This window comes from Podarcis filfolensis (genome assembly GCF_964270895.1).
Source record: "Podarcis filfolensis genome assembly, chromosome: 13".
NCBI classification, from domain to species: domain Eukaryota; kingdom Metazoa; phylum Chordata; class Lepidosauria; order Squamata; family Lacertidae; genus Podarcis; species Podarcis filfolensis.
In genome coordinates, this window is record NC_139615.1 from 22,862,432 (window position 1) to 22,877,580 (window position 15,149).

Sequence of the window (15,149 nt, forward strand, 5' to 3'; positions counted from 1 at the left end):
TCCCACCCCCTTCTGACTGATTAAGAGCCCACCTGGACTCAGTCTACCAGGGGCGTGATGAATTATCAAGGCTTTCTGTGGTGCCCCCCCCCGTGGTGCCCCCCCCAGTGGTGGTGCCCCAAAGGGGTTGGCACCAAAGGCAATCTGTCCTTTGGGAGGAGTCACTTTGAAGGGGGTTGGGGTTAAGCAAGGGCTCATCATGAAGTTGTTACAGTAAGTGCCACACTTTCAACATTTGAAGGGGGGGAGGTGCTGGTACTGCATACCCTGGAGTTCCCCCAGAAAAACTGCTTGTTCCTCAACTCTGAACTCATACTGTGTTATGAGTCAATTCCTATTGTTGTGTGGTGTTCAGGTCTCTACAGTACTATGTGCACATGAAGTATAGACAGAAAGCCCAGTTTCATTCATATTCATGCTGGAGGAAATTCCACTATGTTCAGTGAGACTGAGTCATGCCCAAACTGGCAAGCATAAGTTACCCCTATTCCTGAACTGGCAGTTGATTGTGGGCCCAAGTTTTGTGAATTAGGCCCTGAGTCACATGATCATGCTAGATTGCATTTGGAATAAGTGCATACCTCTCCTTGCCCCATTATATCCCTACAACCCCCTTTTTAGACTTACACTGGCTTATGTTTCACCAGTGTGAATATATGCCCATATCTCCAGCTCAGCCAGCACAGGGAACTTAACCAGCATTGCCCTGGCTCAGCCCTGGGAAAATCTAACAACAACAACTTTATATGCCACCCATCTGACTGAGTTACCCCAGTCACTCTGGGTAGCTTCCAACAAATTAAAACACAACACGACATCAAACCTTAAAATTTCCCTATACAGGGCTACCTTCAAATGTCTTCTAAAAGTCAGATAGTTGTTTATTTCCTTGACATCTGATGGGAGGGTGTTGCACAGGGCAGGTGCAACTGCTGAGAAGGCTCTCTAAACTCTCTTATCCGGACAGATCCTGGGCTTCGACCACACTGCTAATTTGGAATATAGGATAATCTCCAACATTCTCATGTGTGAAGGAGAGATTGATTACTTCATCTTCCTATCTAAGAAACCAATAGGCAAATTACATTTGCCATGATTTCTATGCTTTCTATGATATCCATATTTATAGGCCTAGGATGTCAGCAAGCAGAATTCCCAGGTATTTCTATTGTGTTGAACAAACAAGTGTACCATAATTAACACAACAGAATGAACATCACTTTTGCCATTCCATTGACCTGTGGTTACATCATTTAACATTTGACATTACCAATGAAATTGCAATCAGACACAACCATATGGTAGAATTTGAAGGTTAAGCGTGCATAACAGTGGGAAACCAAAAAAAGGTTCCTTGCATGGTTAGAGGCAGGAAAAGAGTAAATAAAATAATAAACAGAAAAATGGATGAAAGTCTTCTCAGATCTTCTGGGGGCTGTAAAGCTTCCAAATTCCTCCAGTTCTAGCACTTTCAAACTTCTTCCATATTATCAATTCCCATAAATTGTCATGCATTGTGAGGATGCTGCATCAGCATGTGAAATGTTTGAGGTCTCTCAGGCAGGTTGCTTGTACAATGGAGTAACAGATGCATAGGTTGTTGTTTCTGTATTTCGGGGTGGTGATCGCTTGGAAATTGGAAAAAAAATAGTTACCTACTGATATTGGCTTTTTGGCAGAAGTAATTTGGGGTCAATTGTTGTTATGGCAAGAAAAAACTGCTCACCTATCTGGAATATATTTGTAGTTTTACACAGTATTCCAGGGTCCTTGGTACATAAGTGGACCCAGAGGGGGTATGAGTGGGGCAGGCTACAATAGTCCACTTCCTTGGGTAATATCAGGCCAATGCAGAGCTTGTCTGAGGCTCACAGAGGAAGTTTTGTTAGAATAAAGTTCTTGGCACAACAATGTAAGTCCCGCAGGCCCCTGGCACCCCCCCAGCCAGCTTAGCCCTCCGAGTCCTGGGGCAAGTGTACTGGATAGCCTCCTACCTCTGAACAGTCCTTTATAAACTAGTCAAAGTCAGAATTGAATATGGTCTACTATACCAAGACAGATCACCCCAGATTTGGCTGAGACATTTTACTCACCACTGTTTGATGGAGTCCCGTAAGTGTGGCATCTGAAGACAAATTCACAGTTAGTCTAGTCACACAGTACAACTTCAAGGATGTGTATACGTATGTGTACTTATGTTTATTGTGTACAATTGTAACATTTATCAGCCTTTTAGGAGTGGTTCATCCCTGATCACCAGGCTCTTTCTTGAAGCTATCATTTGCTTCAAATACAACAATGCCCACGCAGCTCCTCAAGGACCATTGCCATCACTGACACCTCCTGTCAGTCCTGCTAGTATTGAGCTTCTCCAGGAAAAGGTGTCTGAGAATCAGTCAGCACTGACATAAACATACCTCACAGGCCCCATTCACTCACCAAAGTGCCAATTTGCTTTCTCAGTTTGCTTTTCCAGAGCAGAAATACCTCTCGTTTGCTATGTCAAGACTTGTTTCTGTCCTACTCTTCAAAAGGAAGAGGCAGGGTATGTGTAGCTTCTTGGATCAATGTCTCAGCCCACACTAAGCCATACAATTCATCTGCTGTACCTTTACTCTTGTTTGCCTGGGTATCACCCAGGTCTATGCGTTAATGGGTTTGGCAGAAACAGAAAGTTTGAGTTCTTCATTCAACAGCAAGGGTCAGGAGTGGAAAGGCATGTTGGCTGGGTCTGATGAGAGTTATAATCCATCAGTGTCTGGGTGGTTGTGCTATCCTGAGAATGCATCTGACTAAGAGGTCAGGGAGGGCAACAGAAACAGTTGTATACTATAGGCCTGCAAAAATAGCTCTCTGGAAATGAGTAACACCTTCAAATTCAGTGGTTCTGGTAAAGCTACATTGAGAGAAGCCTTCCGAAATGGCTATGTGGGCGTCACTGCTTGTTGAATGCGTCATGGGGGTGAGGAACCACAGTGAGAACATTCTTTCCCACAGCCCACAACTTCTATTTATAAACCTATTCTACCAAATAATGTATTACAATTTTTGTAGGTAAGCATGAACCAGAAGCTTCACTGAATTAGAAATAACTGCAGAAAGATCTAGTTTCTCCTGGAGACACAAGGGTTTGCATCTGAGGTCATTGGAATGCAGCTGCATAACAAAATAAAACCACTGTACCTTCCATTAGGTTTGGAGAGTGAAAGGATTTTTAAAAACTTAATTAAATTTGTGGTTTTCATGTTCCAGAACATAATATTTGTATCCTAAAACTAAATTCTGCCTTTCACACAGAAACCTCCAAGGGATTGTATAGCAATACTAAAAAGTAACACCTGAATTCAAAGTTCTTAATCCTTCATTTTAGATATTTCAAACACATTTTACAGTCATGTGATTCATGATGCAACTGTGGTTTTCATGACCTTCAGTCCAAAGGGAGAAAAGAATTTTCTTACACTGAACTTCTTCAGAGGCCAGGTTTCTGCTGTTGTTCTTGACTTTAGTTCTTTCCCTAAGAAAAGCAAGAGACAAATGCATTTGTGATGCTGCATATTTACTGGTTCTGTAGGCAGAAATCCTTTTCTGAGAAGGATGAGATCTGCATTCCTTCACACAACCATGAATGATACAAAATGCAGGAGATCTGAATTTTAAAACTTGGCTTAGTCACATGAAGCTTTAAATCTGATAAGAGCAGAAGCTTCAGCATAAATGTTTAGGCAGAAGGCTCTTGTTAGTTCATTCATATATTTTCTTCCCCTGTACCATGTCTCTGATCTAAATCCCTCTGCTATTTGTCCAACAGTGGCAGTGGGGAGATGCAGGGACCTTGCCGGAAAACAGCTGAGGAGAAAGTGTAAAAAAACAAGAAACAAAAATCCTCACACATTCTTAACAATAGGGCTGAACAAAGAACAAAGTGCATGAAAAGAGACCGTTTTCCTATGTTACAATGACCTTGTTTTTGGAGTGCTTGAAATATATTCCCATTTTCTTTGTTTCTAAGCTGCTTTGAGCATACTTTAGTGTGTGTGGGGGGGAAGTGGCATACAAATAAAGTGAATGAAGAAATGAAAATCTTACACATAATCAAAAGGAATGTGCTCAGTGTTGGCTCCATCCTGCCTTGAAGATCGCTGACGACACTGCACTAAAACGAAAAAAGAAGAGAGGCAAAGAATCTGTCACAAATTAGGTATTTCAAAGGCGGAATTGACGTTTGGATAGAATTTCCAAAAGGCGGTGCTTTGGGGGGGGTTGTAAAAAATAAAGGGGTGGTTTTTACTTTTTATAATATGGCAACACTATCACAAAATTGGAAGGAGTGGGCAGTTCCATGAAGGAGGAGTGGCAGTTGAAGCCACTCTTATGAATGCTCACTCCTCCAAATGGATACAAACAATTTTCCCTAATAGAATTCAGTTTTGTACTTTCTTTTTGCTAACGTATGCATGTTTGTGCACAATTTCTCCCATACCTGTGCACACACAAATCTATGCACACAGATATTACTCTCCAACATTTTTGGTTGGAGACTTGCATTGCAAGTGTGTGTTTTGAAGGAAAATGAGTTTCAGTTCACATATTGTTCCTGTAAGTGTGAATTAGGTAAAGTCACTTCAAATGGGAACAGAATTTCTTCCTCACCCCTACACAGTTATCAGATTTGATGATACTTGGAAAATCAACCCTTTTTGTGGTAGATTATCATTGCTTCAAGTTACCATCACTCACCTTTCTTGACCAAAAGGTAGATCAAAAGTACCAACACCAGAATGGTAACACCCACAACTCCATATATAATTTTCTGATTTGACCCTGTCAAAAAAGAAGAGCAATCTGAATTAGATCAAAGATGAATGAGCACTCACTGTTTACATTGTGGGTGCCCTTTGCGGGATCGTGTGAGGTGCTACAGTTCCCAGGGAACTTACTGGTAAACAGGGGCTGGCCTGCCTCTCAGTGTTATTATTTGGAGGTTCACGTCCAGCCTCAGTAGTCATGTTTCATTGCTGGGAGGTGGGGGCCAGTCCCATTTATAATTAGGAGGTGGAGCCGACAGTAGCCAGGCAGTTGGCTCAGGAGATTCTCCCACCCTCCCCTCCCTTAGTTTAATGTTTTCTTGTTTGCAGGTTAACTTTTTCTTACTGTTTAGTGGACGCTGCTACGGTCTTTGACTGGTTGCTGTTGAAGGACTGGGAATAAATTTTCCTGCATGGGCAGGTTTTGTCTTCCCCGTAGCAATTTGTCACAACGTTGGCGGTTTATGGCATTGGGTGGAATCCTTTAGTGTTTTCTTCCCTATAATGGGGGGGGCATGAAGTGGTGACTCACCCCCCTGCGGTGGCGATTCCAGGGTCCCCTCTTAAAAGGGATTATATAATGGGTGTCACTGGCCATACACTGAAAGGTCGTCAGTGAACTACATGCGGGGATATGGGCTGGGCTGCTTGTGTACACATACATCTTGCAGTGCACCCCCATATCACATTTACCCTGATGTGCCCCAGTTCCCCCGGCTGCGGGGCTGGGAGGGATACACGCCCAAGGCCTAAGCCAAGGTCTTCCTACATTCGGAAGTTTAATAAAGTTGTGGCCTAATTTTAATTCCATAACACGTTGTCAGAGTCTTTGTTCCTTTCTTATGATCCTTGTGGGCTGGGGCTGTTGCGCCCTGGCCACGCAAAAACGAGTCTTCATTTGGTTTCCCTCACAAAGCCAAAATCAGGTAAAGGTAAAGGGACCCCTGACCATTAGGTCCAGTCGTGGCCAACTTTTGGGTTGCAGCACTCATCTCGCTTTTTTTGGCTGAGGGAGCCGGCGTTTGTCCGCAGACAGCTTCCGGGTCATGTGGCCAGCATGACTAAGCTGCTTCTGGCGAACCAGAGCAGCACACGGAAACGCCGTTTACCTTCCCACTGGAGCAGTACCTATTTATCTACTTGGACTTTGATGTGCTTTCGAACTGCTAGGTTGGCAGGAGCAGAGACCGAGCAACGGGAGCTCACCCCGTTGCAGGGATTTGAACCGCTGACCTTCTGATCGGCAAGTCCTAGGCTCTGTGGTTTAACCCACAGCGCCACCCGTGTACAAGCCAAAATTAGCCCCACCTAAATCAGGCTAGGCTTGCCATACGTCCGGAAAATTCCAGATATGCAAGGAAATCGGATGCCTAAAAAGGCATCCTGGGGGAATTTTTGAATTTTAAGAGATGTCTGGAATTTCGTGTACATATGGCAACCAGGTTTTTTTTGGGGGGGTTCTGTCCCCCCCCCAAGCAGCGGAAGGAATGTCCCCTCTTATGTGGGATACCCAAAGCGTGCTTGTGCCCCCTGCCTCCCCACGTGCAGTAGCCCCAACTGAGGAGTAGGAGGATGGTGTAAAAGAAAGATGACTTGGTTATCCTGCCCTCCCCCTCCTCCCCCCCCCGTGTGTTTTTTGGAGGGAGGCTAGGGTGTCAGGAATTTTACTTTTTGAAATATGGCAAGCCTAAATCAGGCATTACTCCTCCCTCATATTTTTTGAATAAATAAACTATTTAGCCATTTTTCTCTGTACGGTGGTGCCTCTGGTTACAGACACCTTGGGTTACAAACACTTCAGGTTACAGACTCTGCTAACCCAGAAGTAGTACCTCGGGTTAAGAACTTTACCTTAGGATAAGAACAGAAATCACGTGGTGGCAGCGCAGCAGCAGCAGGAAGCCCCATTAGCTAAAGTGGTACCTCAGGTTAAGAACTGTTTCAGGTTAAGAACAGAACTCCGGAACGAATTAAGTTCATAACCAGAGGTACCACTGTACAGCCAACCGGCTTGATTGATGGCAATCATTGGTCTTTGTCAAAAAAGGAGAAAAATTCAGACATTGACATAAAGAGTGCTATCAAACTTTCTACAGTGGCAAAAAGATTCTATATATCTGGCATCAGGGTATTAACGAGCTCTGATGGGAAATGAGGAAAAAAATGTTTTCTTTTCATGATTGTGCTTGAGTATAAATTGCATTATTTTGTTTCTGTGTTAAGATTTAAAATGTCATACTAAAAAACAAACAAACAAATAAATGCTGCTTACTTACAATTGGAATATAATGTATATATTAATGTGCATCATTACAAACGGTTTCATTTGAACTAAAAATCAATGGTTATGACTAAGAGCCATTCATTTCATCGGGCCTACTCAAAGTATGACTTAGCTGCATAGAAGAACACATGTAACCTTTCATGCACTCTTTAGAAAAAACATGATGTGCCAAAAGAAATGAAACAGAATGGACTTAGGCTGATCTAAGCCCCATCCCTAGAGGCTAGACACATAAATCATGAATGTTTTTGATAAGCTGCCTAACAGCAATACCTATTTTTAATCAGCCATTTAACAGTGTTCCTGGAGAAGTGTTGTCATCTTCATGCTATTGGCCAAATTCTCCAACACTGGTTGCATAGGTGCAAAATAGCACCTATTTTCATTTAGATAAATATATGCATGTGCTCCAGGGAAGTCTGAACATGCTCTGTGGCTGTGATTAACTGTTGTGGTGGGGGCATAGAAATCAAATGGGTGGGGAATTAAATGGACTGTGCTGGAATATGTCACGGCTGGCTAGATGGAACTCTAAATGGGTCTATCCCACTATGCAACCTTCTCTTGCAGGTCCCTTCCTAGTCTGATCATTTCTACAACCTTACCTGGCTGGACAATCACATTCTGAGAAACACTGAGGGCAGATGTCTTCTCTTGGTTCTTTGCATCCTTCTTCTGGTAACCACAGGAATATTGGCCAGCGTTCTTCGGCGATGCATAGATGGTGTATTGAGCATTTTGAGGTGTTGCTTTCTTGAATGAAACAGGAGCCCCATCTTTACAGAAAAAGAATCTGGTCGGCACAACCTCTGATGGAGCTGCACATAGTGCTGAAATAGTTTCCCCTTCAGGAACCAAAGTTGCGTTCAAGAATAAACCAGGAGCAGGAAGTTCACCTAGAGAACGAACAGATGAACTAAATGAAGAGCATAAGTGAATGCAGAGAGTAAGTGAAAATGCTTTTGCAATGGACCGAATTAGATTGCTTTATCACCATTATTTTTGTCTTACCGTATTGCTTTTTAGCACTTTTTTCATAATTGTTTGTTGTATACTGCCTTTAATTATTTCTTTTGCGGAAATTTGCATGCCAGTGCTCTATTCTGTTTTTTTTATTATTATTTAAAGCATTTAATGCTGCCTCAATTTTCATTTAGAAATTTGGGGTTGTAAACTCTCAATTTAATTATTTAAAAGGTATAGAAGATCAATAATGAGGTGAGCAAAAAGATCCAAGATGGCGACTGAGACAGCAGCATAGTTAGAGCTCCTGCCTTCAGTTAAGCTTTTAAGTAGTTTTTAGCCACATCCTGATTCTAATCTTACATTTTTAACATCTTCCTGGCTGCCTTACCACCTCTCCTTGCTTTTAGTTTATTGTTTTATTGTTTTACTGCTCAACCTGACTTACCCCAACAATGGACGCCCGATGAAGCCTGCCTCTCTGACTGACTTGCAGTTTTGTCTACTGGCTAAAATTTTGGACTAACACAATGCTGCAAAGACTCAGCTCAAGCTTGATAGAACTCTGCTAACTTTACTAGAATGACTGCTAGAAGAAAAAAATGAGGCAGGAATAGCCCAAACAGCATAATTGGGACTCACAAATCATCTAAAGCAGAGACGCAGCTGAAAATCAACACTTTCATTCCCAGCTTGGAAACCGAACCAGTCATAAGTAACGATGTCACAGGAACCCCCTCCCTTTCAGGGAGGCAATGAGACAATCCAACGCAGAGGTTAGGAACAAGAGGGGTTCCCCTTATCCCAAATGCTGGCCCACCCATCTTTTTAGAACAAGACAGTGGAGGAGCTTGTTTTAAACAGATTTCTAACATACACGCCTACCACGAAATTTGCATAATGTCTGCAGAAACCATGGTCTTAGTTCTTCAAAGACTGAGTGAAATTCTGACCAAATTATTTAATATAGAGCAAAATCTGGACACGTGCTCCCCCTCCACAAACTCTCAAATGGTTAAAAGGATGACAAGGCACAGCTGCATCATCGATCCAACAACCTGAGTCCTGGATGTGACAAGATCTTGCCAAGTCCTTCAAAAGAATCAAATAATGCTTGAGATTCACCTCAATGTGCACAGATGGACGAATTGCAGGTCAATCATGACGTCCCTATCCCAGCTTCTGAACTGCCACTATCAAAATGTAGATCTGGAAAAATTCCACTTTCTGCCCAGCATAAGAAATACCATACATGACTTTTAGCAAACCAGCCCTCATCCCGACTTATGCAGATGAAAAACATCTTATGGCAGACTCACTCCCGATAAGGGTCTTCAAGGTCGAAACAGTGAGACAGCTGATCTCTGGCAGAGAATCAAAGCCAATGTTGAAAAGTGAAACTAAATTAAATAACAGAAATGCCAGTTGCACAAAGGGGGAGAATAAAACCCTAAGTTTAGATCTACAAGAGCTGAAGAGGAGATTAGTAAGCATAAAGTCTGAAATTTCAACTCTAGACGTGAGGACACTGGAACTGGAAACACAACATTCAATAATAGCTCCCCATCACAAAGAAGGCCACATGTGCATCTGTCTGATTTCTTCCCAAGTGACAGAAATGACGAGGGGGACTCTGACAACCATGACACTCCCATGCTAATAACCTTCAAGGAACCCCATGTCACCGACAGACAGCTGAAACCACACAATAGTACCCAGGCTACACACAGACTTTTGCCTAATGCCTCCAAAACTTGCTATCCAACTGGTGCCCAGATACTCACCCTTACACAGGAAGACCAGCTTTCCCCACTACCTCTCTGGCAGAACAGGACAAATGAGGTCCCTGCTCAGGAAGCTGGCTCTTTGCTAGTCAACGATCCCCACTTTGCAGCACATGCCTCCCTAATACTTCCAAAGGCACAGAAGGAACTGACAGCCCCCCAACCATCCCATGAGGGAAAGAGGGACTGACAGCCAACAGGCCAGCATAAGGTCACCCTCCTAACCTGGAATGTAGCCAGATGGGCTGCATCTATCAGGGATACTTGCTTCACTGATTTTCTATCACAATATCACATCATTTTGATTCAGGAAACCTGGACCAGGGATGACATATCATTAAATGGCTGTCATTCCTTTACAACCAGAGCTGAACTGGGGAAGAGGCTTGGCAGAGCAAAAGGGGGGTTGGGGACCCTTATCTCTACCAACATTGGCTCTACACCAAGGCCCCTCCCCTCCCTTAAGACACTTGCCATGGCTACTCTGCTCCACCTCAATGAGAAGGCTCTACTATTTATAAATGCCCCCAATGTGCCAGAAATCTGATATCAGAGCCCAATGGAGTGAGCTGGAAGGATACGTTACAGACCTCATCCTACAGAACCCTAATGCAATGGTGGTGCTGGGAAGGGACCTAAATGCCAGACTAGGACCAAATGACCAAACCCTATATACACGGTTCGGCCATACCCCGCCAGATCTGGAGATCGTAGGCCTGCTAACAACACAAGTCTCAAAAGACCAAATGTCAAACTTTACAGGTCTCTGCCTAGCACAAATATCCTTCAAATTAGGTCTTTACATTTTAAAGGGTGCCCTTGGAAAGGACCATCCAGCTGAGTTCACCTTCTTGTCTTGAATTGGGATGAGTGCCATTGATTACATTATTGTCTCTGAGGACCTTCTCCAATACGTAAACAAAATAGAGGTCATACCCAGATTCAAGAGTGACCATTTCCCAGTCTCACTCCACTAATAGAAATCACACAGAAGGAACATAGTGAGGGCAATTCCCAGCCCACTTTAATGCCTGTGGGGGAAACACATCGCTGTACCAAATGGACACCCCAATTAAATAAAAAAGTAACCAAAATGCTGAACTCAGAATGATGCATAGAATCCTTAAAGTCAGATCGCTTACAGTCCATCCGAGCTACCCTATAAGGACCTGACTCAAGAACTGCATCAACATCTCAACAGAACAGAGCAGAGACATCATCAACACCACTCCAAACTATGGTTCGATAAGGACTGCATTGCTGCAAAAAAAAAAAAAAAGCTCTTATAAACTCATATCAAGCATTTGTTTCAAATGCAACTCATACAGCTACACCGGACCTCCTCCACTATAAAAGGCACTATAATCAGGTGCGCGCTCTCTCTCTCTCTCTCTCTCTCTCTATATATATATATATAAATAGGGAAACAGAAAGAAATAACTGCACACAGGTTATCCAGGCAGCCAAATCCAACAATTCAGCTCTCTTCTGGAACATCATAAGGCTCTCCCAACCTAACAAACCATTAGTGGCAGAATCCTACATCCCGTTAAGGATTTGGGAGACACATTTTCATGAACTCTACAGGAATAGAGCTGATGGGGAAGGCCAAATTCCTGAAAGCATAGTGAACCTCCCAAAGTGGGACCCAGTAACAACAGAAATCGAGTGGAGGTGGCGCGGTAGCAGCAGGAGGCCCCATTAGCTAAATTGGTACCTCAGGTTAAGGACAGTTTCAGGTTAAGAACGGACCTCCAAAATGAATTAAGTTCTTAACCAGAGGTACCACTGTATTACATAGACACATGGGCCAGGTTTATCCTGCCTATCCTGCAAAAATCCTCAGGATGTACAGAACAACTTAACATCTCCCTACTATCCAGGATGAAAACTCAGATGTCACATACTCAGTTGCTAGATTTTGCGCTGCCATGATGGATATTCACCAAAGGATGGTTTGTGTCACAAACCAGTCCTAAACTGAAGGCCCATATTGCAAGACCTGTCTTCCCTTAAGTTTTGCTTCTTACAGTTGTTTTAACTGCATGTTTTTTATTTGTTTTTTTCTTAGCTTTTATCTGTTTTAATTATCAGTCTTTATTCATCCATTATCAGTGTTTAATCTCATATTTTATTCACATGTTTTATCCTATGCTTGTTTCTTTGTCCTTATTTGCTCTAACAATTATCTGTTTAAATCCTAACCGCTATTTTATTATATGTTTTTCTTATGCTGGTCTGTGACCGTAATAAAGTTCATTCGTTCATTCATTCATTCATTCATTCATTCAAGAGCATAAATGAATCCAGAGAGTAAGTGAAAATGTAGTTGCTATGGAGGGTGAACATTTGAATAATCATGTAGAATTAGATTGTTTTATCACCAATAGTTTTGTATTACTGTATTACTTTTTAGCACAATTTTTCATAATTATTTATTGTATATTGCTTTAAATTATTTCTTTTGGGGGGAAACTGGCATACAAGTGTTCTACTCTGTTTTATTTATTTATTTATTTATTTATTTATTTATTTATTTATTTTATTTAAAGCATCTTAACACACCTCAATTTTTATTTAGAAATCTGGGGTTGTAGACTCTCAAATTAATTATTAAAAGGGTATGGAAGATGAATACTTAGGTAAGCAAAATATATCTTATGAGGCAATCCTATGTCAAGTTTCCAATAGGATGGTATTTTTAAGGATAAAACAACTCTCTAGCTCCAGCCTACATGAGCTACTTAAAGGAGGATGGGAGACACTTTAGAGAGTGGCTTTGCTCTTTAAAGCTCCACCTGGCCTCATTTAAAAGCAGGCAGTGTAGGATGTGAGAGAAAGTCAGAATAGCATTAGTAAGTGGTCAGAATGTGAGGGAAGGAGGGTTCAGCCAAGCTTAAAGAGGAGGTTTGGGCAAGATATGAGGGGATAGGCAAGGGGGTGAGTGAGGTGTAAATGGAGGAGGGGTTAGCCAGGTGGAGGGGATGGAGGGCTGGTGGGATTGGTGAGCTGAGAAAGTGTGGGTGGCAGCCTCTACATCTCATATTTTCTATAAGCTTGCTGATGAAATGAAACAGCCCTGACCTTCTTTGATAATGAACATTTAGCATTAGACATGTGGTTCGAGTAGAGGAAGAACACACACCATTCTCTGCAATCCGGCACACACTAGCGCACACAGTCTTGCACAGTCTCAAACTCACCTGTCGAAGTGCAAAGCTCTGAATTTTTGTCATCACCCAAACACCAGTGATTTGCAAGCAGAGCACCTGGAATAACATCCATGCAATATGTTTATAATATATTTTAACAAGTAAACACAAGGGCAGAGCAGTATTTCAATAATTCTCCAAACCTGCTATTTCGGCTGCAGCCTCTTTGGAGTGGCTTTCATGTTTTCTAGCAATCCCTGGTAGTTTCCAATTATGAAAATAATACACATATAAATGAGAGTCAATGTAATGGCATATAATTGCCAGGTTTCCTCTATGTCAGAGCACCTGCTATTCTGCTGCAGGTTTTTTCTGAGTGCAAAAGGGTGCATGGGGTTGAAAGAGATTAAACAAGCATGTCAGAATGCAGAGCTGAGGAGAAACCAATAAAATTTGCCCTTTCCCATGCGTTTCACACTGTTCCCTCTACTAGCACTTCTTTAATTTGTACATTTACATTATGTTGTGCAACCCAGTCATTCCTAAACCGAAGTCCTTTATTCTCTTGCAGATAGTACTAGAAGATGATGATGATGAAGAAGAAAGAAGTTAGATTTTTTCATTAAATGTCCTCCACAAGCTGAAGAAGAAGGCCTTATTTCAGTTTATTTTATAAAATGTCTGTTGAAAACAGCTTGGCTTTTCTGCAGTCCTCAAGGGGGGGGGTCAAAGCTTTACGATCCCCCACTCCCGCCCTGCTGTCCACCACCACCAATCGCGCTGATCCCCCTCTCACACAGGGACATGTTCCCTCACATGTTCCAGAATTTCCCTGATAAAACATGTCAGTTTCACCATCTCAGCTAAGTCCATTAATTTTAACAACCACTCTTCCATTCTTGGTAATGATGAGTAATTCCATCTTTGACACAAACACACACATTCCTAGGAAAGCTCTGATGGGAATTATGGGGTTTACTTTCCCCAGATCAAGTTGCCCTCCCAGTTTCCCAAACTTACAGAGAACCCAGAAGAGATTCATCAGGGCAGGGCAGGAGTTGGCTTCCCAATCTGATGTTTGTCCCCACCTCTGACTCTCAGCTCCTTCTACTTCTTTCACAGATGAGACGGAAATCATCACGACTTTTGCAGCATGTATGCTTCTATCCCCTCCCCTGGGGAACACCCCCACATGTGGCTGCAGATACGATTCAAGGATGTCTAATTCCTTCTGGTGAACTATTCAACATATCTGTGACCCTCAGGCACATTCAAGATAATATTTGATGGTCAGAAAGGCAGCTTTTCATCCGTTATCCTATTTCCCCCCACCAGAAGGTGCTGTGAAAATGTGTAGATTAATTCACATGATAGAGAGAAGATTCACACATTAATTCTGGTGAAAATTTTGTTATTGGGAAATAAATAGGAAATCCCCACCTCCCCGAGAACAGTATTCCCTCAAGATAAAGTGAATGGGGTTGCATACCAGCAACCCATGCCCAAGATAGATTTAAAGCAGTGGTGTCCAAACTTTTTTCAAAGAGGGCCAGATTTGATGAAGTGAAGGGCTGTGAGGACCAACCAAAGGGCCAATCATAGTTGTTGACCTTTTTTAGGATTTAAGTTATCAGGCTTTTTTTAGGATTGAAGTTGTTGAGGTTTTTTAATGATGGATTAAACCGACCGGTGGGCTGGATTAGGCCCCTGAAACGGACTTTGGACATGCCTGAGCTAAAGCATGTACACACCCATGCACACAATCCGCCCCCTAGGTAACATGGCCTATAAGGAAGGGAGAGTGCCTGGGCTGCATTGTGAGACCTGGTGGGTTACGTTTATGCCACAGGGCCTTGATCCCTAGTCCAGCAGTTTCTGATGTTAGAGTGGAAAGAGCAACAGTTTTGTAAGGCAAGTGATCCTGGTCCTTCCTGCTGTCTGGCTACAAGTTTTGTCTTATTACATTCTATCTCTGGTGTGAAGGATTCAGCCATTCTCTTCGTATCCCCATGGAAAGAGGCTACAGCTTCCTTGGAGATGTGGAAGTGGTAATTTCTGTGAGCCTTTAGACTGGCTTAGGAAGATTATTTTTCTGCCTCGAAGAACTGCGACAATTTCCAAATTAATCTGAGAGAAGCTCATCAAAACTTACTCATAT

The 15,149-nt window shown here is 42.5% G+C and overlaps 1 protein-coding gene across 4 annotated transcripts in view; it reads right to left on the bottom strand.

Moving 5' to 3' along the window:
• Positions 1 to 207: 207 nt before the first annotated feature.
• The window catches only part of LOC310747525 (uncharacterized protein), a 46,396-nt gene continuing 31,454 nt past the window's right edge, over positions 208 to 15,149 (bottom strand). For all 4 annotated transcript variants that reach the window (XM_083581984.1, XM_083581988.1, XM_083581986.1 and 1 more), the window contains 5 exons: positions 4,741 to 4,824; positions 4,090 to 4,156; positions 3,462 to 3,517; positions 2,094 to 2,125; positions 208 to 1,628 (listed from right to left, as the gene is read on the bottom strand). In XM_083581984.1, coding sequence (XP_083438110.1) covers positions 1,557 to 1,628; positions 2,094 to 2,125; positions 3,462 to 3,517; positions 4,090 to 4,156; positions 4,741 to 4,824 — 311 coding nt within the window. In that variant the 3' untranslated portion in view covers positions 208 to 1,556. The remainder of the gene's footprint in view (positions 1,629 to 2,093; positions 2,126 to 3,461; positions 3,518 to 4,089; positions 4,157 to 4,740; positions 4,825 to 15,149) is intronic.